The 24874-nt window shown below is 47.0% G+C and overlaps 1 protein-coding gene across 7 annotated transcripts; it reads right to left on the bottom strand.

The window, feature by feature from the left end:
* Positions 1–1138: 1138 nt before the first annotated feature.
* LOC144724444 (uncharacterized) lies at positions 1139–24425 on the bottom strand. Of its 7 annotated transcripts, none has more exons than XM_078603574.1 (10): positions 24164–24425; positions 20447–20487; positions 19700–19875; positions 18897–19044; positions 7734–7810; positions 6670–6743; positions 5349–5410; positions 4199–4359; positions 3002–3085; positions 1139–2361 (listed from the first exon to the last, which is right to left on the bottom strand). In XM_078603574.1, exons 3-10 carry the CDS (start codon positions 19789–19791, stop codon positions 2232–2234), a joined length of 828 nt encoding a protein of 275 aa, XP_078459700.1. In that variant the 5' UTR covers positions 19792–19875; positions 20447–20487; positions 24164–24425; the 3' UTR covers positions 1139–2231. The 7 variants fall into 7 exon arrangements, 6 of the variants coding, with proteins under 6 accessions (XP_078459700.1, XP_078459704.1, XP_078459699.1 ...); XM_078603578.1 differs by lacking the exon at positions 20447–20487 and adding an exon at positions 7108–7202 and having other exon boundaries at positions 4228–4359; XR_013586478.1 differs by lacking the exon at positions 20447–20487 and having other exon boundaries at positions 3002–3144.
* Positions 24426–24874: the final 449 nt, after the last annotated feature.

The following is a 24874-nucleotide window of genomic DNA, read 5'->3' as shown; positions in this document are numbered from 1 at the left end:
CTGCCGCCGCCACCGCTGCCGCCACTTGTTGTGCCTTTAGTTGCTATGCGACGCGTGACGTCGTAAGGAAGGGGGCGTGGTGAACAAAGGCCACGCCCATCGACTCGAGCGATGGTCACGTGGCGCGCTTATGAATGCACTACCGCCATTCACCACTAGATGGCGGTGACCATAACCACGGCGCTTGTGTAATGCAAAGTGCACTTGGCCAAACGAAGTGTTCAAGATCCGCTGGCAGGTTACAGAACATACCCAGGTGCCATGGGCTGAGATGACGGACGGGAAAATACACCGTGGTCACAACTGCTAACCTTCTGGGTTTTAGCCGTATAGCGCTCTGCTAGTTGGCGCTGGAGGGCGACTGCCTCCAACTCCGCAGCAGCGTCCTTCACGAACTTCCTACAGTGGCCGATCTTAACACCGCTGGTACCAGTAATCGGCAAGTCCAATCAACTCCGCATCCTTCTGTACCACTGTATTCCATCTCCCTAGTATAAGCTGGCATGCAGTGGCTAGGTATGCAGGCCACATGTCACCGATGGAAGTGTCCAGATCTTCCAAGGTTCTGCGAGTTCCTCGCACAATCCAGTCTGGTTAAATCCAGAATAGATCGTATGGCTATCCTGAATGTTTAAAAGTAGCGCAGATGTTCCTTTAAGAGGGCTACACGTTTCACAAGCATAGAGGGCATAACTGTGACCAAGAAGACCCGGAGCTTTGTATGTATCAACAAGCCAGGTAGATTTCGATTTAAGCCAGGTAGCTTCTACATAGCGTTACACAGCTGATGAAAATAAGTCGCTCGACTGATTTAGAGCAAGACCTCGGCTGCCAAACCAGAGGGGGTCATACGCACACTGCCCAAGTACAGACTTCTCTACTCTCCCCACAACTATCTCATCACTTGAGGAGTTAATGGAGGGGAGCATGTGATGCCATAAAATACCCAGGCCGGTGCTTTGTTTTTGTGGGGCCAATGGCAAAGCGCTATTTCTGAAGTAGCATGCTCCAGGTTCAGCAGCAGGATCTGCAACTTTTTCTCAGTGGGCAGCAATTGCCAAATAATGCGCATACGTATGGTTGACAGACATGTAGACATGCAAGGATTCCCCCAACTCGTGTACTGTACCACAAGGACTGCACAAAACATTATCTTATATTAAATACAATTTTGTACAAAATTGTGTTGCCTTTAAAGACTTGCCTTATTCAAAATCAGTCTAATTCACTAAGGGGTTGCACAAAACTATCAAGATGCAAACCATAGGATATTTATACTATTTGAAAATATGCAAATACGTTGGAATGTATCACAATCCACATTCATAACTCTTAATAATTTGTTACGACTCAACTGAAAGTCTGCACTATTGACTTTTTAGGCTGAGTTTGAAGAAATATCCCGACACAGCAGGTTGCTGGACGTATGTTGAACGTCTTTCGCACCATACATATCCAACCATGCTTAATAAGTGCCGGGAAAGAAGTACAAAAAGCAGTTCTAAATAATGTTAATGCTGGAGCTCCTGGATGTAACATCTTTCAAAAACAGATATCTTGAGCCGTCATCATCCTCTTCCACATAGAACAGAAAGAGGGAATAGTGCGTGAGCAACATCTTCCATTTTTTAAACACGAGACTTTCTTTAAAGTAGCAATCACAGTACACACGTGTAGGGACTGTGTTGGATACCGTCTCCTTTACTAAAACAGATGCTGCCTGCTTCCCCATCTCAGTCTCTCCACTGTCAAGTGGTTAAGGTGGACAAGCCTCTGAAGGAACCGGAATGACGCAAGGGTCACGTGCAGCTGCACCGAGCCCTGCTGCAGAGAAACATGTGAGCCCTCGTCTGCATTGACTGGCTGCTCAACACTTTTAAGATGTCCGGCGGTTGCTGTACACCTTTGTGATCACGCCAATCGTGCGGGTTCCATCCAAGGGTGAGGCGATGGGGGCGATCGCATCCCCCTTGAGACGGCAAAATTGCTATTCTATTGTTATTTTTTCTATCTACGTGGCTTTACCAAAAGACCCAAATAATCTTTTATTGATATTTACCAGTAAGACATGTTTTAAGCAGCTTAAAATGTCGGCGCTACCGTCTCTCCATTTACGAAGTTTATAGACACGCCTCTGCACTACTGTGCACTGCAACTCTAATCCAGTGTTGTTGCGCTGCTAGGTGTCATTCAGTGGGCAGGCAGGAACATCGAGACGTCGCTGCTGGGGTTCACTCGACACGCGGCTCGTGTGCAGCGCGTGTGGTCCTCGGTGGAGAATGTGGGTCTGGGACAAGTCCGTCGTCCACATCTTCACAGAAGAGGAATACTGTTTGGAATCGGAGACGTCCACATACGAATCTGCCAGCATCACAAAACAAATATTGGCGATGAGTCAAATTCCATCTTTGGTCACAAATTTTCTTTTGAAATGTGAAATTAAGTACATTTAACTTAACATTGTTTTAGTGTAAGTGCTCATCTCAGAAATATCAACATGCAGCTGATTGCTCGCACCACTGCTGGCAGAAGGAACTCAACTGGGGGAGCTCTGGAGAGCTCCTCGAGGATTATAACTTATCTTTCAAGATGGCCAGGCGTCTTGGAAAGGAAGTACCCACACTTTACCTCACCACATGCATATTGCCGATCAACTCGTTGCAGTGCGCCTATTTTACTGCTGGGTGGACAGGCACCGTGAATTTAGGAAACTTGCCTTTAGGTCAACTCAGCCTTAAATTAGTCAACCTATACTATGTCTCCCCTAGGTCAAATCAGCCTTAATACAAACCTATATTGGCCCTCTCTTATGGTTTACTTTGGATACATACAAGGCACAATTATTATAACTAATACTCATAACCATACTATCCCTACCCCTAAATCTACTCCTAACATTTGCTCCTGTCTATAGCCAGAAGGTTACATTTCATATGAAAGTGTATGTGCTTGGATTTTAGATGTAAATTTGCAGCATGGGTCTTGCAACGTTGTAATATACTCAGTGGGGAGAAAACTCGCCACACAGGAAGTTGTCCATGGTAGAAATAGAACGATGAGATGGGCTGTGTGCAGGGGTCGGGTCCTGGCATCACAGGACAGTGCAGGGTGGTAAGTAGCCTTGATCAGTGACCATCATGGCTGCTGATTGAGAGCATACAGTAATGTTTCACGACGGATGACCACATGTTTTCTTAATAGTAGAGTTTTGTTATGGATATAGTGCAACAAAACATTTTGTAAGAGTAATCTTCCTACAATATATACATTGCAAGCAGTATTTAAACATGACATTCACTTATTTTGTACAAACTTATTTTGTGTTTAAACAGGAAAACATTTCATTTCAATGTGTTTGTTTGCAATCTGCCCCTTTGAATATTATACGTGTGGAAATGAACAAGAGAAAGCCCACAGAAACCACAGGATAACACTCAAGCTAAGTCATTCAGTACTACGTCGCATATCCGACTTGCTGGGGAGTGTGGTATAGGCAGATCGGTGAAACGTTTGGATATGTGACCGAACATGCATATGCAATGACAGTCAAAACATGCAAAGATGCTGCACTGGGTGTGGCCGGTGAATTGATCAGGACGGATATGCAACGTACTCTATGTCAAGCATACTTGCTGTACCAAATCCTACAGGTACCATCCCATCACCCTGCAGGCGCGTGCCCCCAGCAAACACGATAGCTCCATCTCCACAAAATCCACCAAACCTCAACTACAAACCACTGGTTCACAGGCTCATGTCACAGTGGTTATCATGCTGATTTACCCAGCAAAGCGTCATTGAGCACATTGACTATTTTTCAGAAGAGTCTTGCCAGGTTTGCCCAGGAGGGGGTTACGATTGCTATGTATATCCCTAATTGAATCATTCAGACACAATTTCTCATGAGAATAACATGGCTCATGATGCCGCCACAATGGCCTAACCTTGCGAATGACGTCACGGGATCTTTAATGTCCACTCTGAAGCAGACTGAGTGTATGTTTACAGCTAAAAAACCCGCAGTATTAAATCCGAGCAGCCGCTGGATTCTAACCGTGCACCTTCGTAATAAGCGGCAAACGCACGACTGCTAGGCGGTCACCGCCCTTTTTGATGATTTCCGACCTCCCATTATCTTTGCATGCAATAAAAAAAAATCACTTTGTTGACGTTTGTTTTCGTCACCAATTTCACGAACCAAATGAACCGTGGCCCGGTGAGTGTCACCGGAGCGCAGTGGCGACAATGAGGCCTCTGCCAGGAGAAGCGCGGAGCGCATCCCGTGAGCCAGGCCGGCTCCAGTGCCGTCACTTTCCTCACGAAGAAGCGAGACATCTGTACCATCTCGTTCAACACCACCTAAACGCGTGTGCACAAAAGCACGCAGATAGTGACCCTCGTTTAGAATGAAATACTGGAGGGGGCTGCTGTGGTGCAATGCCTAGTACGCTGGCCTGGCAACAGAGATGTTGCTTGTTCGACCCTCTGACACAGCAGTTGAAACAAATGGTCAAGTAATCTTATATTCCCCTGCCTATCTGCCAAGCAGTAAAACATCTGCCCAGTGTGGAAGAGTAGACTAAATACTTTGTAAAGGGGCTCTCACACGAGCATCCTCTTGTGGAAATTATTTCTGCCAGCAGAGGCATGAGAAAAAGCAACGTCATGACTGTGCCACAGCTCCACAATCCCAATTGTTTTGGCAAAGTGTTCAAAGAATGTTGCTAATTAAAAAGGTTGCTTATGTATTTAACATGTGGGTGTTTAGAGGCCAGAGCACCGAAATGGCACCACCGAGTACCTGAGTTTGAATCCAGGCAGCTGCCTGTGATTAAAGCGGGTTCTCAAATCGAGTGAGTTAATGGTCTCATTCCGGTTGTCATTGACTGCACAAAATAATGCATCATATTTACTGTAATTCTGCACGACTAATATTACTCTCATATGAGAAACGGGTGGGCAAGTCCTGCCCTTTACTATGTGGACAAAAGGTAAATTAAAGGATACAAAGTAGCTCTGTGACATCATATTCATTGGGCTATGATCTAAAACAAGGCTTGTATTGCTCTGTAAGACACGAATGAATACTTGGGGATCCATGACATGATAGCGAGAGCACAATCGCGGTAAATTGGGAAAATATGGAAAAAAATGCAGGTTTACAAATAAAAAACATTGCGGGTTTATTACCACTACAGTGGCTCCTCGGCATTGAGCACGGAGGTGGTGTGGATGTGGGGCTCAAAGTCATCTCCTACCGTCCTGTTTCACGAAAAAGTGGAAAAACAGAGTACTAGTCAACAGACGTCTACTGCCATTAATATCAACAAAAAATATATAACACGCACATTTGCATGAAATTGTCCACGTCTCCAACATGGCCATGATGAACCCAGTGAGACAGTCAAAGCTGGGGACAGCATGAAGAATCTCAGCACTGTTAGATCAGTTTCTCTGACAAACACACTGACCCAGAAGCATGTACACATACAAAGACACCCCATATAGCCTTTACCAAACTTTTGGAACAAGTGGTGTTTGCAAGAACCCATGAAGTCCGGCTGGCATACTAGGAGCTGGGTGGCCAGCACCACGCCCGGCTGCCTTGGTCTCCCAAGTGGTTATGTTTATACACCGCACCAGGTACTGATTTCAGGTTGAGTCGACATAGAGGAGGCCGAAGACCGGTTCGGATAATCGTCACTGGTACTAGCCATGAGCGGGACCGAACTCGGGTCACCAAGTTCATAGTGCAGCTCGCTAACCGCCACAATACCACTCCCCACCACTACACACATACGTACTCTCACACACAAAACAAAAACACAGAGTCACAGTTTATACAGGCTGCCTGGCACATGCCAGGCAAGTGCTGCTGGCATGCGCCTATTAAGACTGGCAATGTGCACAAGGGGGTGGTGGGGCCAGTTCCAAGCCTAGCTCCCTTTGCTGATGTTAATACACACTGAAGCATGTACTTATTTGGAGCTGAGTCTACATATAGGAGACTCGAATTGGTTCAGATATCACTCATCACTGATGCGAGCCATGGCACGAAATCAAACTTAGGTCGCTGGATTTGTAGCCACTAGCCTCCTGCAACACATATGCCAATTTCTACACACGTACACTAAAACCCCTGAAAAAACCCCAGAAAATACCAAGGATCCAATCTCAGGTCTCAACAGTGCCAGCGTAGTGTCTCTGACTCTGGCCATTGTGAACTCTTTCAGAGCAACAGGTAGATACCCCTCTTAATCCAGGATCTCAGCAGTGCTCATCACTTCATGTAGGACATAGCCATTCTGATTGCCCTGAACCACACAACCAACTCTTCTTATTCTAAGCCAAACGTTCCATTATTGCATGGGGTCAGCTGCTTCTATTTCCTTTCTCTGTGAACTTCCATTCCGTGCCTCTTTTCTCGTCAAATCCACCGTCGTGTCTCGTGCCACCACAGCCTCCCATCTCCCCCTCGGTCACCCTCTACTCCTTTTGTGCTGCATCGGTAGCATCTCCATAGCACATTTCCCTTACACCTTCTTTGTCTCTTCTCAACACAAACCATCAAAGTCTCACCTCTCTAACCTTCGTGATAATCTCAATAACCCATAAGGCACATGACCACTTCGTCATATTAAAACATGAGGCAGTATGGAGAAACTACACCTGTAAGATTCACGGTGGTGCAGTTTGGCAGCATTGGTGAAGAAACCGGACACAATGCACGGGGTTGGCATCTCCTGCTCATGCAGACAGAGCGGAAAACAAGACACACAACACACACATTGGGAATAGTGACTAAAATCCAATTCTTTGGTTCTCTCAGTAAAGTCACGTAGGTAGAAAAATAAAACAAAAATAATAATATATCACGACGTTGCGATCGCAACACAAGTGCTGGTTCAGCAGTTCCACTGCAGGATTATTTTTTCTGCCCGAGGACGACCGCTTGTGTTGCGGTCGAAACGTTGTGATATATTATTTTTTTGATTAAAATTTTCTACCTACGTGGCTTTACCGAAAGAACCAAAGAGTATGGATTCCTGCAGTCACGAAAGCTTCAAATCAAGATTAAAATCCAATTATCTGTGATTAAATTTTCACCTTATCTGTATTTGTCCACGGATAAGAGCAGATAATGAGAAATTTGGCAATGTGGGAAATATCCTGAGTCAGCTGGGGATTTGATGAAGATAACTCTGCAAAGAAAAATGGAAAGGAAACGGGGAAGAGGGAGGAACTGATCAGTTGGTGGCAAAATGTGAACAGTTAGATGGGACTCTCCATGAGAGAGCCTGAAGATCACGAAAGATGAGGAGCATCGTCCTTGGGCATCAACCCTCGGTTATGACGATGACAAGAGATGGACAGGAGCAATGAGATAAGAGTTGTCATGCAACATTTCACATTACAATTGGTTTTGCACTTCAGCCAGGCGGAGGTGGCGCAAGCCTGTGATCCAGTACTGTGGAGGCAAGAGTTGGTAGATCACACAAATGTGTGTTAGAATGCAGCACAGCACAAATCTTGACGCCACCTGTTCCATCTGTATGGGAAGGAATGTTGCACTCCTCCGCACTCAGAGACTGATCTAGCCAACCGTACTAAAGAAAAGTGTGCTAATTTAAGGTGAATTGCAAACAAAATTACAACGAATGGTTACAAACCACTGCATTGACATAGTTGGGAACCCAGGTAACTGCAACTGCTAGTCAACCCGGTATGTTTACCTGTGACACTTGGATCGGACTTGCACGAGTTCAGCCCGTGAGCCTGTCACTCCATGTGGTCTCAAAGTGCCCCTAGCCTGGGCAGAAGCAGACATCGTCGGGAAGTCATCTGTACTTGTATAACATCTCTCCACAGTTAGGACGGTGCTCGTGTACTTGTGGTTGAAGAGCTTTGGCATTTCTGGATTAAAAGTAGAAAGTAATGGTGCAGTTCTACAATTACTTGCTCGCGTCACTGCTGGCAGAAGGGCCTCCACTAGAGAGACCGTGCAGTGGCTGGTGCACCAAGCAGTAGCGAGGCCTTTGTGTTCCTGAGGTTGGTGATGATCAGTGTTGATTTCGTGAGCATTTCACTCTTTTAGTAATAGTCTACAATAACCTGCAACATTTTAGCCAACCCATCATCTGTTTCATTTAGTCATTAAAATAAGTAATCAACTAAATTAAATCCACAGAATAAGACTTTACGTAAATTCCACAGGCTTTCGGTAACCAACAAAATTAACGCTCATGTTGATACATCACAAGTTACCGACTACTTTTAGTCAGAATTGACCAACAATCAGAATGGGAACAAAGCAGCATGGGTCAGTATAACCATAGCACTGAAAACCAACACTGCCTGCTCATCAAATGCAATAGCACGGCATCGATACATGAATTTTAAAGCCACGCTAGCATCAACCACGCAATCAACTCAAACCTCTGCATTAAGAGGAGCAGATGTAATAATAATCCTCAGCTCTTCTCTCTTTTTCTGAATTTGCCAAGAAAAATAAATAATACCATGTGTACGTATGTATGTTGAACTTCTTTTGCACCATTCAAAGTCAACTGTGCTAATCGGAGGTGTGGTAATTGAAGGTGAATTGTGAATAAAAGTATGAAATAAAGACAATTAGGGCAGAAGAAAGTGCTTTTGGAATATCGATTTGATCATCAAAAGCAGCATAACAAAGTTCCTGAATAATAAAGGTGGAAATAAGTATTTGACCCCTCTGCAAAACATGACTTAGTACTTGGTGGCAAAACCCTTGTTGGCAATCCCAGAGGTCAGACATCTCAGGGGGGATTTTGTCCCACTCCTCTTTGCAGATCTTCTCCAAGTCATTAAGGTTTCGAGGCTGATGTTTGGCAACTCGAACCTTCAGCTCCCTCCACAGATTTTCTATGGGATTAAGGTCTGGAGACTGGCTAAGCCACTCCAGGACCTTAATGTGCTTCTTCTTGAGCCACTTCTTTGTTGCCTTGGCCGTGTGTTTTGGGTCATTGTCATGCTGGAATACCCATCCACGACCCATTTTCAATGCCCTCGCTGAGGGAAGGAGGTTCTCACCGAAGATTTGACTGTACATGGCCCCGTCCATCATCCCTTTGATGCGGTGAAGATGTCCTGTCCCCTTAGCAGAAAAACACCCCCAAAGCATAATGTTTCCACCTCCATGTTTGACGGTGGGGATGGTGTTCTCGGGGTCATAGGCAGCATTCCTCCTCCTCCAAACACGGCGAGTTGAGTTGATGCCAAAGAACTCCATTTTGGTCTCATCTGACCACAACACTTTCACCCAGTTGTCCTCCGAATCATTCAGATGTTCATTGGCAAACTTCAGACGGGCATGTATATGTGCTTTCTTGAGCAGGGGGACCTTGCGGGCGCCGCAGGATTTCAGTCCTTCACGGCGTAGTGTGTTACCAACTGTTTTCTTGGTGACTATGGTCCCAGCTACCTTGAGATCATTGACAAGATCCTCCCGTGTAGTTCTGGGCTGATTCCTCACCGTTCTCATGATCATTGCAACTCCACGAGGTGAGATCTTGCATGGAGTCCCAGGCCGAGGGAGATTGACAGTTCTTTTGTGTTTCTTCCATTTGCGAATAATCGCACCAACTGTTGTCACCTTATCGCCAAGCTCACCAAGCTGCTGGCGATGGTCTTGTAGCCCATTCCAGCCTTGTGTAGGTCTACAACCTTGTCCCTGACATCCTTGGAGAGCTCTTTGGTCTTGGCCATGGTGGAGAGTTTGGAATCTGATTTGATTGATTGCTTCTGTGAACAGGTGTCTTTTATACAGGTAACGAGCTGAGATTAGGAGCACACTCTTAAAGGGAGTGCTCCTAATCTCAGCTTGTTACCTGTATAAAAGACACCTGGGAGCCAGTAATCTTTCTGATTGAGAGGGGGTCAAATACTTATTTCCCTCATAAAAATGCAAATCAATTTATAACATTTTTGACATGCGTTTTTCTGGATTTTGTTGTTGTTATTCTGTCTCTCACTGTTCAAATAAACCTACCATTAAAATTATAGACTTATCATTTCTTTGTCAGTGGGCAAACGTACAAAATCAGCAGGGGATCAAATACTTTTTTCCCTCACTGCATCCCACTAGACTCCCCTCCACAAAACTGCATCTTACCTCTCATCCCACTCGACTCTGCTCCACACACTCACCTGTTTCTCCCCTCTTCTCACTCTACTCCCCTTAACAAACTCACCTGTCTCTCCCCTCTCATTTCACTTGAGTCCACACACTCACCTGTTTCTCCCCTCTAATCTCACTCTACTACCTTCCAGACACTCACCTGCCTTTCTCCCCTCTCATCCAACTCTACTCTCCTCCACAAACTCACCTGTCTCTCCCCACTTACCCTACTCTACTCCCCTCCACACACCATCCTGCCTGTCAACTCTCATTCACTCTGCTCCCCTTCACACACATTCACCTAATGATATTCTGATGAGTTTTGATGTATTTTCTCTATTTACTAAGGTTACAGTTAACAAGTCACTTACATTACTTGATACACTAGTAAAGAAGACAGGTTTACCAGAAGATATTCCAAAACTAGCTGACCATTGTCTAAATAACACTTATTTCTTTTCGAGAGCTGACTTCTTTAGACAAAAGGAAGGAGCAGCAATGGGCTATCCTTTGTCTCCTGCTATAGCAAATCTGTGCATGGAAAACTTTGAAACAAGAGCATTTACCTCAAGTACATTAAAACCATCCTTTTGGTTTAGATATGTCGATGACACTTTGGTTGTCTTGCCACATGGTAAAGATACACTTAATTAATTTTTAAATCATCTCAATGCACAAAACCCAGGTATCCAGTTCACCATGGAAATGGAGGTGAGCAACACACTCCCCGTCCTGGATACTTTGCTTGGATGCGGTAAAAATGGTAAAATAACACACAGCATCTACCGAAAGGGAACGCACACTGATGCCTATCTGAATGCAGATTCGCATCATCACCCAGCACAGAAATCCTCTCATCAAGACGTTCATACATCAGGCAAAAACAGTGTCAGATGGTGAAAGTCTAAGGAGAGAGATTAAACATGTTAAAGAAGCACTACGACTGAATGGCTAAAATAATGCTCAAATTAACAGAGCAGTGAATGCAAAACAAAGACCGAACAACAATACTGCTGAAAGTGATCAGATTATCAAAACAATTAAAATACCATATATCTCGGGTGTTACTGAAAAATTAGCCCGTGTTTGGCAAAAGCAAAACATTAAAGTGAGATTTGGTACGGTACACAAAACTCAAAAACTAGTGTCTTGTACTAAAGATTAATTACCAAAGTTATCAACAGATGGTGTATATCGGATCAATTGCTTATGCAGTAAATGCTATATTGGACAGCCGGGACGTAACATAAGCGTAAGACTAAAAGAACACCAAAGGAACGTTAAATTCTCTCAAACACAGCTGTCAGCAGTGGCAGAGCATGCTTACTAACAAGGACATTCAATTGATTTTGATAACGTTGAAGTGTTATGCAAAACTAATTATTACTGGCCAAGACTAATTAGAGAATCAATCAAAATTGAGAATACAAATAATTTCAACCGCTGTGATAGCTAGACTCAGTGAAGCCTGGAAGCTATTATTAAGTAATACACAATACATATTGCAATTCCTTATAGAGTAGTCGCATGCCAAGTGGCCGATTACTGATCTATTACATAACTGCAATACCCGCCCCCCACCTCTTATCTCGAAACCTGATGGGATTCAACAATGATGACGTCATCATGCACTATTTAAGGCCGGAAGCAGGTGGGGATGGCTTCACTATTCTGGCAAATCGCCTGAAGATGCTGGATGTAATGACCAGCGAAACGTCATACTCAAATTCTAAATATCATGGTTTCACTCTTCAAACACACCACTGGGCTCAAGTAACTAATTGACGTTTTGTTAACGGGACACATTTTTTTACTGATTGGCTGTGTCGGGTGGTGGAGGGTTGCGACACATTTATAAATAACGCGATCTCACCCAAAAAACATTATTATGAATAATACTGGGTCTTTCAGCAAAGCCACGGAGATAGAAAAAAAAGAAACGCTATCACGACGTTTTGATCAAAACACAAGCAATCATCATCAGGTGAAAAAAGAGGGGGAAAGCTGCTGAGGCAGGTCTACCCCAATCAAAGAGCTGTTTACGAACGTTTAGAGATCTACTCCCCTTCATACACAATCACGTCTCTCACCTCTCATCTCACTCTAGGCCACACTCACCTGTTTTTCACCGAATCCCACTGTACTCCCCTCCACACACTCCCCTGACTCTCCCCTTTCACCTCACTCTTCTCCCCTCCACACTCACCTGTCTCCCCCTCTCAACCCACTCGACTCCACACACTCACCTTTCTCAACCTTCTCATCCCAGTCCATGCCCCTCCACACACTCACTATCGCTCCTCTCGAATCGCCCTCTATGTCCCTCCACACACTCGGATTCATATGTCCCCTCTCATCCACTGAACTCCCCTCCACAAACTCACCTGTCTCTCCCGTCATTTCAATGTACTCCTCTCCACACACTCACTATCGCTCCTCTTGAATCTCCCTCAACGCCCCTCCACACACTCCGCTTCCTCTGTACTCTCTCATCCACTGGACTCCCCTCCCCACACTCACTAGTCACTCCCCTTCCATCCTACTCTACTCCTATCCACACACTCACTGTTACTCGTCTCTCATCCACTGTACTCCTTTCCCCACACTCCCCTGCCTCTCCCCTTTCACCTCACTCGACTCTCCTCCACACTCACCTGTCTCCCCCTCTAATCCCAATCTACTCCCTTCAACAAACTCACCTGTCCCTCTCCTCTCATCTCATTCGACTGACCTCCACACTCAACTGCCTCTCCCCTCTCGTCTCACTATACTACACTCCATACTCACTAGTCTCTCCGCTCACTTCAATGTACTCCCCTCCACACACTCACTGTAGCTCCTCTCGAACCCCCTCTACGCCCCTCCACACACTCTGCTTCCTCTGTCCCCTCTCATACACTGTCCTCCTCTTCACACACTCACCTGTCTCTACCCTTTCATCTAACTCTACTCCCCTCCCCACTCACCATCACTCCCCTCTCATCCCACTGTACTCCTCACTCACCTGCCTCTCCTCTTTCATCTCACTCTACTCCCATCCACACACTCACCTGTTTCCCCCTCTCATCCCAATCGACTCTGCTCTACTCACTCACTTGTTTCTCCCCTAATCCCAATGTTCTCCCCTCCACACTCACCTGCCTCTCCACTTCCAACTTACTCTACTCCTCTCCACTCACCTGTCTCTCCCCTCTCATCTCACTCTAGGCTACACTCACCTGCCTCTCCTCTTTCATCTCACTCTACTCCCATCCAAACACTCACCTGTCTCTCCCCTCTCATCCCACTCTACTCCCCTCCACAAACTCACATGTCTCTCCAATCTCATCCCACTCTACTCAGCTCCACACTCACAAGTCTCTCCCCTCATCCCAATGTTCTCCCATCCACACACCCAGTCACTCCTCTTTCATCTCACTGTACTCTCCTCCACACACTCACCTGCCTCTCCCCTTCCATCTTACTTTACTCCCATCCACAAACTCACCTGTCTCCCCCTCTCATCCCAATCTACTCCCTTCAACAAACTCACCTGTACCTCTCCTCTCATCTCACTCTACTGACCTCCACACTCAACTGCCTCTCCCCTCTCATCCCACTCTACTCCCCTCTACAAACTCAGTCACTAACCTCTTATCCCACTGGACTCCCCGCACACACTCCCCTGCCTCTACCCTTTCACGTCACTCTACTCCCATCCACACACTCACCTGTCTCCCCCTTTCATATAACTCTAGGCCACACTCAGCTGTCTCTCTCCCCTCTCATCTCACTTTAGGCCACACTCAGCTGTCTCTCTCCCCTCTCATCTCACTCTAGCCAACACTCAGCTGTCTCTCCTTTCATCTCATTCTACTCCTCTCCCCACACTCACACCACTGCAGTCCCCTCCACACAATCACCAGTCTCTCCCCTCATTTCTATGAACTCCCCTCCACACACTCGCTGTCACTTCACTCGAATTCGCCTCTACGCCCCTCCACACATTCGGCTTCCTATGTCCCCTCTCATCCACTGTACTCCTCTCCACACACTCACGTGCCTCTCTCCATCCATCTTACTCTACTCCTCTCCACACACTCACCTATCTCTCCCCTCTCATCCCACTACTCCTCACAACACACTCTCCTGTCTACCCCTCTCATTCCACTGTAATCCCCACCACACACTAACGTGTCTCTCCCCTATCTCACTCTAGGCTACACTCACCTGCCTCTCCGCTTTCATCTCACTCTACTCCGCTCCACACACCTGTCTCTCCCCTAATCTCAATGTTCTCCCCTCCACACACTCACTGTCACTCCTCTCTCATCTCACTGGACTCTCCTCCACACACTCACCTGCCTCTCCCCTTCCATCTTACTCTACTCCTCTCCACACTCACCTGTCTCTCCCCTCTCATCCCACTCTTACTCCCCTCCACAAACTCACGTGTCTCTCCAATCTCATCCCACTCTACTCCGCTCGACACTCACAAGTCTCTCCCCTAATTTCAATGTACGCCCCTCCACACACTCACTGTCGCTCCTCTCGAATCCCCCTCTCTGCCCCTCCACACACTCTGCTTCCTCTGTCCCCTCTCAACCACTGTACTCCACCTCCACACACTTCCCTGCCTCTCCCCTTCCATCTTACTCTACTCCTCTCCACACACTCAGCTGTCACCTCCTCTCATCCCACTCGACTCCCTTCAACAAACTCACCTGTCCCTCTCCTCTCATTCTACTGACCTCCACACACTCAACTGCCTCTCCCCTCTCATTCCACTCTACTCGCCTCCACAAACGCAGTCACTAACCTCTCATCTCACTGTACCCCCTCCATACACTCCCCTGCCTCTCCCCTTCCAACTTACTCTACTCCTCTCCACACACTCACCTGTCTGACCCTCTCATCCAACTCTACTCCCATCAATAAACTCACCCGTCTCTCCCCTCTCGTCTCACTCTACTCAGCTCCACACTCACAAGTCTCTCCCCTCATCCCAATGTTCTCCCCTCCACACACATAGTCACTCCTCTTTCATCTCACTGTACTCTCCTCCACACACTCACCTGCCTCTCCCCTTCCATCTTACTTTACTCCCCTCCACAAACTCACCTGTCTCCCCCTCTCATCCCAATCTACTCCCTTCAACAAACTCACCTGTATCTCTCCTCTCATCTCACTCTACTGACCTCCACACACTCAACTGCCTCTCCCCTCTAATCCCACTCTACTCCCCTCCACAAACTCAGTCACTAACCTCTTATCCCACTGTACTCCCCGCACCCACTCCCCTGCCTCTACCCTTTCACATCACTCTACTCCCATCCACACACTCACCTGTTTCCCCCTTTCATATAACTCTAGGCCACACTCAGCTGTCTCTCTCCCCTCTCATCTCACTTTAGGCCACACTCAGCTGTCTCTCCTTTCATCTCATTCTACTCCTCTCCCCACACTCACACCACTGCAGTCCCCTCCACACAATCACCAGTCTCTCCCCTCATTTCTATTAACTCCCCTCCACACACTCGCTGTCACTCCACTCGAATCCACCTCTACGCCCCTCCACACACTCGACTTCCTATGTCCCCTCTCATCCACTGTACTCCTCTCCACACACTCACGTGCCTCTCTCCATCCATCTTACTCTACTCCTCTCCACACACTCACCTATCTCTCCCCTCTCATCCCACTACTCCTCACAACACACTCTCCTGTCTACCCCTCTCATCCCACTGTAATCCCCTCCAAACACTAACATGTCTCTCCCCTATCATCTCACTCTAGGCTACACTCACCTGCCTCTCCACTTTCATCTCACTCTACTCCGCTCCACACACTCACCTGTCTCTCCCCTAATCTCAATGTTCTCCCCTCCACACACTCACTATCACTCCTCTCTCATCCCACTGGACTCTCCTCCACACTCACCTGCCTCTCCTCTTTCATCTCACTCTACTCCCATCCAAACACTCACCTGTCTCTCCCCTCTCATCCCACTCTACTCCCCTCCACAAACTCACGTGTCTCTCCCATCTCATCCCACTCTACTCAGCTCCACACTCACAAGTCTCTCCCCTCATCCCAATGTTCTCCCATCCACACACCCAGTCACTCCTCTTTCATCTCACTGTACTCTCCTCCACACACTCACCTGCCTCTCCCCTTCCATCTTACTTTACTCCCATCCACAAACTCACCTGTCTCCCCCTCTCATCCCAATCTACTCCCTTAAACAAACTCACCTGTACCTCTCCTCTCATCTCACTCTACTGACCTCCACACACTCAGCTGTCTCTCTCCCCTCTCATCTCAATCTAGGCAACACTCAGCTGTCTCTCCTTTCATCTCATTCTACTCCTCTCCCCACACTCACACCTCTGCAGTCCCCTCCACACAATCACCAGTCTCTCCCCTCATTTCTATTAACTCCCCTCCACACACTCACTGTCACTCCACTCGAATCTGCCTCTACGCCCCTCCACACACTCGGCTTCCTATGTCCCCTCTCATCCACTGTACTCCTCTCCACACACTCACGTGCCTCTCTCCATCCATCTTACTCTACTCCTCTCCACACACTCACCTATCTCTCCCCTCTCATCCCACTACTCCTCACAACACACTCTCCTGTCTACCCCTCTCATCCCACTGTAATCCCCTCCACAAACTAACGTGTCTCTCCCCTATCATCTCACTCTAGGCTACACTCACCTGCCTCTCCACTTTCATCTCACTCTACTCCGCTCCACACACTCCCCTGCCTCTCCCCTTCCAACTTACTCTACTCCTCTCCACACACTCACCTGTCTGACCCTCTCATCCAACTCTACTCCCATCAATAAACTCACCCGTCTCTCCCCTCTCGTCTCACTCTACTCAGCTCCACACTCACAAGTCTCTCCCCTCATCCCAATGTTCTCCCATCCACACACCCAGTCACTCCTCTTTCATCTCACTGTACTCTCCTCCACACACTCACCTGCCTCTCCCCTTCCATCTTACTTTACTCCCATCCACAAACTCACCTGTCTCCCCCTCTCATCCCAATCTACTCCCTTAAACAAACTCACCTGTACCTCTCCTCTCATCTCACTCTACTGACCTCCACACACTCAGCTGTCTCTCTCCCCTCTCATCTCAATCTAGGCAACACTCAGCTGTCTCTCCTTTCATCTCATTCTACTCCTCTCCCCACACTCACACCTCTGCAGTCCCCTCCACACAATCACCAGTCTCTCCCCTCATTTCTATTAACTCCCCTCCACACACTCACTGTCACTCCACTCGAATCTGCCTCTACGCCCCTCCACACACTCGGCTTCCTATGTCCCCTCTCATCCACTGTACTCCTCTCCACACACTCACGTGCCTCTCTCCATCCATCTTACTCTACTCCTCTCCACACACTCACCTATCTCTCCCCTCTCATCCCACTACTCCTCACAACACACTCTCCTGTCTACCCCTCTCATCCCACTGTAATCCCCTCCACAAACTAACGTGTCTCTCCCCTATCATCTCACTCTAGGCTACACTCACTTGCCTCTCCGCTTTCATCTCACTCTACTCCGCTCCACACACTCACCTGTTTCTCCCCTAATCTCAATGTTCTCCCCTCCACACACTCACTATCACTCCTCTCTCATCCCACTGGACTCTCCACCACACTCACCTGCCTCTCCCTTTCCATCTTACTCTACTCCTCTCCACACACTCGCCTGTGTCGCCCCTTTCATCTCACTACTCCTCACAACACACTCTCCTGTCTCCCCCTCTCATCCCACTGTACTCCCCTCCACATTAACCTGTCTCTCCCCTCTCATCTCACTCTAGGCTACACTCACCTGCCTCTCCTCTTTCATCTCACTCTACTCCCATCCAAACACTCACCTGTCTCTCCCCTCTCATCCCACTCTACTCCCCTCCACAAACTCACGCGTCTCTCCCATCTCATCCCACTCTACTCAGCTCCACACTCACAAGTCTCTCCCCTCATCCCAATGTTCTCCCATCCACACACCCAGTCACTCCTTTTTCATCTCACTGTACTCTCCTCCACACACTCACCTGCCTCTCCCCTTCCATCTTACTTTACTCCCATCCACAAACTCACCTGTCTCCCCCTCTCATCCCAATCTACTCCCTTAAACAAACTCACCTGTACCTCTCCTCTCATCTCACTCTACTGACCTCCACAGCCTCACAGTCACTAACCTCTCATCCCACAGTACTCCCCTCACACACTCCACTGCCTCTCCCCTTTCACCTCACTCTACTCCCATCCACACACTCACCTGTTTCCCCCTCTCATCCCAATCGACTCCCCTCCACACACTGACCTGTCTCTCCTCTCATCCCACTGTACTTTCCTCCACACACTAACCTGCCTCTCCCCTCTCATCCCACTCTACTCCCCTCCACAAACTCACCCGTCTCTCCACGTTCATATCTCTCTACTCCTCTCCACACACTATCCTGCCTCTCTCCCCTTTCTTCTAACTCTAATCCCCTCCACAAACTCACCTGCCCCCCCCTCTCATCCAAATCTACTCCCCTCCACAAACTCACTTGTCTCTCCCCTCTCTTCTAACTCTACTCCCCTCCACAAACTCACCAGTCTCTCCCCTCATTTCAAAGGACTCCCCTCCACACCCTCACTGTCGCTCCTCTGAAATCCCACTCTACGCCTCTCCACACACTCCCCTGCCTCTCCCCTTCCATCTTACTCTACTCCCCTCCACAAACTCACCTGTTTCTTCCCTGCGAGTTTGCGTTGCATTGTAGCCATGCCAGCTGCCCCGGGACTGGCGCGCAGTTCCAGGTAGGCGAGTGGCCCCGCTGGTGTTGAGTTCCCACCACACTCGCCGCGCCACAGCTGGGTGCAGACCCCAGCTGCGCTGTGGGGGCGGGGGTCAGACACAGAGAGAAGCAGACGCTCGCCGATTGATTCGCTGCTGGGTGGACGATGTGGCAGCGCATCGAGCTGCAGCGGGGGAGCACAGGAGGGAGGAGCGGGATCAGGATCTACCCGAGCAGACTCCCACCACAGGGAGTTCATGGAATATTCTTGATTCCTCACGGGATGCGGTTGTTCTTGCTCTATTTCACCCTTGCAAATGCTTCCAAGCTCCTCTCTCGAGTCCTCACCTGGTGACATAAAATCAACTCTGGGACACTTAAGAATCGTGTCTGGTTCATAGGTGTGTTTCTGGGTCGTGCCGCGAGGCGTGGTTCAGCACGATGATCGACGTCTTGCTCCACGTGTTGGGAGCTCGTGCAGGAACTGTGGGGAAGGTGGTGTTGGTGGGCGGGGACAGTCAGGGTGGGACCACTTCACAACAACAGCCAACCTCCTCCTTGGAGTAGCGAGACAACAACATACGATGAGGACGCCTGTCTCCACGGCTACGTCACTCTCCATCGTAACAGCAATGCCAGTGATTTAACGAAGACACCGTGAGGCGGGTGCTGCCACATTTGGATGTTTGACGACAAATTCCATTACTCGTCACAGATTAGCATCATGTGTGAGAAAACCGGGAGAAAACCTGCCATGTATAAGTGGAGATAAGACGCTGATATTTAGGAATCCACTGCACACGTATCACGTGTCGCTGTGCACCACCTGCCCTTCCAACACGCATTCTGGGAGTGGCCGGTGAGCCGGTGGCTCCACGCGCCGGTCACGATCGTGCAGATAGACTCCCCGCCACCGGGGGGTCCTGGTCCTGAAACAACAACAAACACAAAGATTCCCCCATATCCTCAATGCTACGTTGGGGCAAGTGCTGAGTTGAAACCACGTGCTGAGTCTGTATGTTTTGCAGAGTGTAGAGTGTGAGCGAGTATATGTGTTTGGGAGCGTGTCTGAGTGTGTGTGTGTGATTTATGGAAATCCGAAGGAGCTCTAATAGGAAAGCCCTGATCCAGCAGTACATTGAAAATCGCTGTAAATAGAAATGTGTGGCACCCATGAAATCATAGAAGTCATGTTAACGGCTTCCTGGACGACCTGGGACAGCTTTTCCCTGACACTCCCCAACGGCTCGCAGTTGACGACGCGAGGGTTACAGCCGTCTTATAAAGTCACGAATCCAGAATTCGCAAATGTAGAAATCTTGTTCAACAGGAAAAATTGGATAAGTTCTTGATACGAGAAGATAGCACTGGGGGGCACTAGCCGCAACACTTTCCCTGATTGCATTCGCCTTATTCTTAATGGATCTCACAGTCGACGCCAAAATGTCACCCCATCACAGACGTGTGCTAAAATGATAACTGTGCGTTGTTATCAAACACCTGCATCTCCCGAGGAGTCGTCCACCTGAATTCCTCACCATCTCCATTGTCATCAAATCATCATCATGAAAGGGAATAAAAAAAACATTGTCATTCATATTTTATTATTTATTGCAGTCAGTGTTATTAAACTTTTACCATTCCCCCTATGTTCACTCGTGCCAGGAATATAACCCCATTTTTCCTGTTGAACAAGGTTTCTACATTCGCGAGCGTTTTTAAGAACATAACCCTTGCGGGTTGAGAGGGTTTACCGTTGATATTTTATCTTGGAAAAAAGCCAGTGTTATTGACGAATGCGTCAATTTATTTGTTGTTGTGCTTGTGTACCACTGCCAACGTAGAAACACCAAGTCATTTGGTGTGCGGTGTGTATGAGACCAAATAGTCGGTGTGGTAGACCAAAATTGTTAACATGGGTGAGGGAATGAATCTGACTGCTCACCCTTCATCTAAATGAATCAACGATTGTGCATTTCATATAGTGTACCGTCAAAATACACGACTGCATTTTTCTTCAGGGTCATTTTCAATTATGCGACCCAACTGGGTGGGATAGTTTTGCATCATTTCATCGATTTCAGGCTCACAGCCTTGCAGGTCAATGCCGCGCAAAGAATACATTGGCATTTTAAACGTATTTGTGCATTCCATGTAGCCTTGGGTCTCAAAGCCATCTAGATTTGAAGCTTTCGTGACTGCAAGGATTCATACTCTTAGTTCTTTCGGTAAAGTCACGTAGGCAAAAAATAAAATAAAAATTAATAAAAATAAAACAATAAAAATCACGACGTTTCGGAGGCAACACAAGCTTCCGTCTTCAGGTGAAACCGTCACAGCAAAATATCTGTACCTTATATAGTGGTTAAGGGGGGAGAAGTGGTCAATTACTGCTTTTGTTATACTGCTGGGTGGGTAAATGAATTAGATACGATTAAGCCGCTCTTTGTTATGCTGTTTGTGTGCAAGTCACTGTGGGATAAATGGACTCGTGGTCAGGGACGTGTTGCGCAAGTAACTGTGGATGTACATAATAGAAAAGGGGCGGAAATGCCCATGTTTATACCAGTGTTGGCTGACAATAAAGAGTACTGTTAAACGTTAGGGATGTTAACACTCGGTGAAGTAAAATAGTGCCTGTCAGATAAGATGGTCTAAAAATGTGTAATTAAATCTTTTTTGCATGGTTGATAACATCTTTCCGTTGATTACTAAGTTGGTATCCATCATCACGGTTGAAATTATGTCTGTGTTTGTATATCTGAACCTTTGATGGTAGCCAGAAGGCTTGCAGAGCACCTTAGTCTGAGAAAACAATCTCATGAGAGCCCACCGAGTTGTAGCAATGATCGGCAACGGCGGACGACTCAATTTTGCCGTGTTTCAAATCTGACTTGTGCTCGCGGACACGATCAGAGACATGACGTTTCGTTTCCCCAATATAACAGTCACCACAGCTGCAACTCAGTTTATAGACTCCAGGGTATTGCAAGTCAGGGATGACATCCTTCACAGATGGAATTAGATCACGGATTTTATGTACTGTACTGAATCGGACTTGGATCTTATGTTTGTTTAGAATTTTGGAGATCTTTTTGATCACGCCTGTCACGTTACCATACATAGCAGGCGTGACCAAAAAGATCTCCAAAATTCTAAACAAACATAAGATCCAAGTCCGATTCAGTACAGTACATAAAATCCGTGATCTAATTCCATCTGTGAAGGATGTCATCCCTGACTTGCAATACCCTGGAGTCTATAAACTGAGTTGCAGCTGTGGTGACTGTTACATTGGGGAAACGAAACATCATGTCTTTGATCGTGTCCGCGAGCACAAGTCAGATTTGAAACACGGCAAAATTTAGTCGTCCGCCGTTGCCGATCATTGCTACAACTCGGTGGGCTCTCATGAGATTGTTTTCTCCGAGACTAAGGTGCTCTGCAAGCCTTCTGGCTACCATCAAAGGTTTGTACACGAAGCCATTCAGATATACAAACACAGACATAATTTCAACCGTGATGATGGGTACAAACTTAGTAATCATTGGAAAGATGTTATCAACCATGCAAAAAAGATTTAATTACACATTTTTAGACCATCTTATCTGACAGGCACTATTTTACTTCACCGAGTGTTAACATCCCTAACGTTTAACAGTACTCTTTATTGTCAGCCAACACTAGTATAAACATGGGCATTTCCGCCCCTTTTCTATTATGTACATCCACAGTTATTTGCGCAACACGTCCCTGACCACGAGCCCATTCACCCCACAGTGACTTGCGCACAAACAGCATAACAAAGAGCGGCTTAATCGTATCTAATTCATTCACCCACCCAGCAGTATAACAAAAGCAGTAATTGACCACTTCACAACTCCTCCTCCCCCGCTGCCCTTCCTGGCTCCTCCCCCCTTAACCACTATATAAGGTACAGATATTTTGCTGTGACGGTTTCACCTGAAGACGGAAGCTTGTGTTGCCTCCGAAACGTCGTGATTTTTATTGTTTTACTTTTATTAATTTTAATTTCATTTTTTACCTACGTGACTTTACCGAAAGAACTAAGAGTATGAATCTCAAAGCCATCCTCATTGTCGATGTGATGGTAATGTCTGTCACTAATGGCTTCTCTAGGCCAGTGGTTCGCAACCGGGTGTACGTGAGGTGATTTATAAATGTGTGAAATTATAGCATACATGAGTCACTGGTGAATAATTACGTATGAATCTGCCAATTGAAAATTACGACGCTAACATTTAAATCCATATCGTACCTTAGAACGATATAAAAGACCTTTCTAAATTCATTAATTATCAACAATGTTGTTTCCAAAAGTAACCAGCGAGCGCGAACAAATGACGTCGTTGATTTTGTATTCGCTTACAAGTTACTGGCTAGTTAGGAATACCTCACAAAATGGAGAACTGGTTAACATATCGAGGTCCATTAGTCAAACATGTATTTCTCAGAGCCATGATGGGTCAGGCAAGTGAGGGTAATCGGTTGAAACACTTCTACAAGAAGACTAATAGTAGCCAGAGAAGGTTTAGAACCACTACTCTGAGGACAATCGGGTAAATATTTGCCCGACGGACGCGAGGATGACAACACAATGGGGAGGTTAACACGAGGCAGTTTATATTTTGGACATTCGCTAATACATGTAACATGTATATAGTTTAAAGTGAAATCTTTAGAAGGCTTTAGACCCACTTTATTTTACCATTTTGAATGCCATAAGTCACGCTCTGAAAATAAATATCAGCACGGAGAGGAGGGTAGAGCGGGCAGCTGATTGCAAACTGGACGTCTCGTAGTTCCATTATTTTTAAACGAATCTAGACAGAATATAATCAAACATACGAACAAAAATATGCAAACGACACTTAAATTGACGACTTGGTTAAGTTTGACTTTTAAACGCTTACCACTTTTTTCGAGAGAGAAAAGTGCTCATTTTGCAAAATAAACATTGAGTGAACCTCTAGGAGGGGGGGGGGGGGTAACGCACAAATCGATTCTGTGATATTTCCACGAATGTTAGTACAGTAGTAGTTTTCCCGCCAAAATATTGTACACGTGAATTTTACTCAAACTTGCCGCTACTAAAAAGCTAGCCCTTAAGCGTCGGGCACAAAGAATAAGAAACTACATACCTGATATAATATATAAATGTAACAATAATATAAGTATAGTAAAGAGCTCACTTACCCACCGCTGTTGGTTTGCGATGGCGGCCCTGCCCGCCGATCCTCGGGTGTGGGTGGGTGTGGTGGCTAACACAACGCCCGGCCGCCTTTGCCTCCCCGGTGGCGATGTTTACAGGCCGTACTCATTTGATGCCGAGTCGATCTCGGAGTGTCCCATGACCACTTCGTACAATCGCCACCGGTGTTGGCCGTGAGCGGGAGTCGCGCGTCGCTCCCCACGCGCCGCCATGACAGTGCTGCCACCGCCACGTGGCCCCCACCTGGGTCACGTGCGCAGGGCACCGCCTTACGACGATCACTTCGTTGTAGCGTAGCGCCCCTTGCCAACACGGGACGCGTTTGATTGATCGGTCTCCGCTTGTTTCGGGAACATTTTCTCGTGTTGCGAACAAATTGGGCTAAATTCAAATTGCGCGTTCTAGCAGATTCTAGTGAGGAAGAACGCTCGTTAAGCGAGACGCGCCTGTGTTTGGGAAACGAAACGACGTGAATGCAAATATGCAATTAATCCACAAATATACAAATGAGCGATCAAATCACAGCATCCGTGAGAGATAGTGTGTGGAAGATGAGTTTGTTGAAGTTGAGCTGCCGGCTCCACTCAATTTTCAAAGTTTCTTTCAGACGACGAAATTGACCCGTGCCCCCACTTGGGCGAAGACTGACGACCTCAGCTGCCTGGAAGCACACTTCGCAACCAATTTCCATGATT

Source organism: Lampetra planeri, chromosome 20, assembly GCF_965212315.1.
Source record: "Lampetra planeri chromosome 20, kcLamPlan1.2.h2, whole genome shotgun sequence".
Lineage (NCBI taxonomy): Eukaryota > Metazoa > Chordata > Hyperoartia > Petromyzontiformes > Petromyzontidae > Lampetra > Lampetra planeri.
The sequence above is the reverse complement of the archived record's forward strand: the minus strand, read 5'-3'. Positions and strand labels throughout refer to the sequence as shown.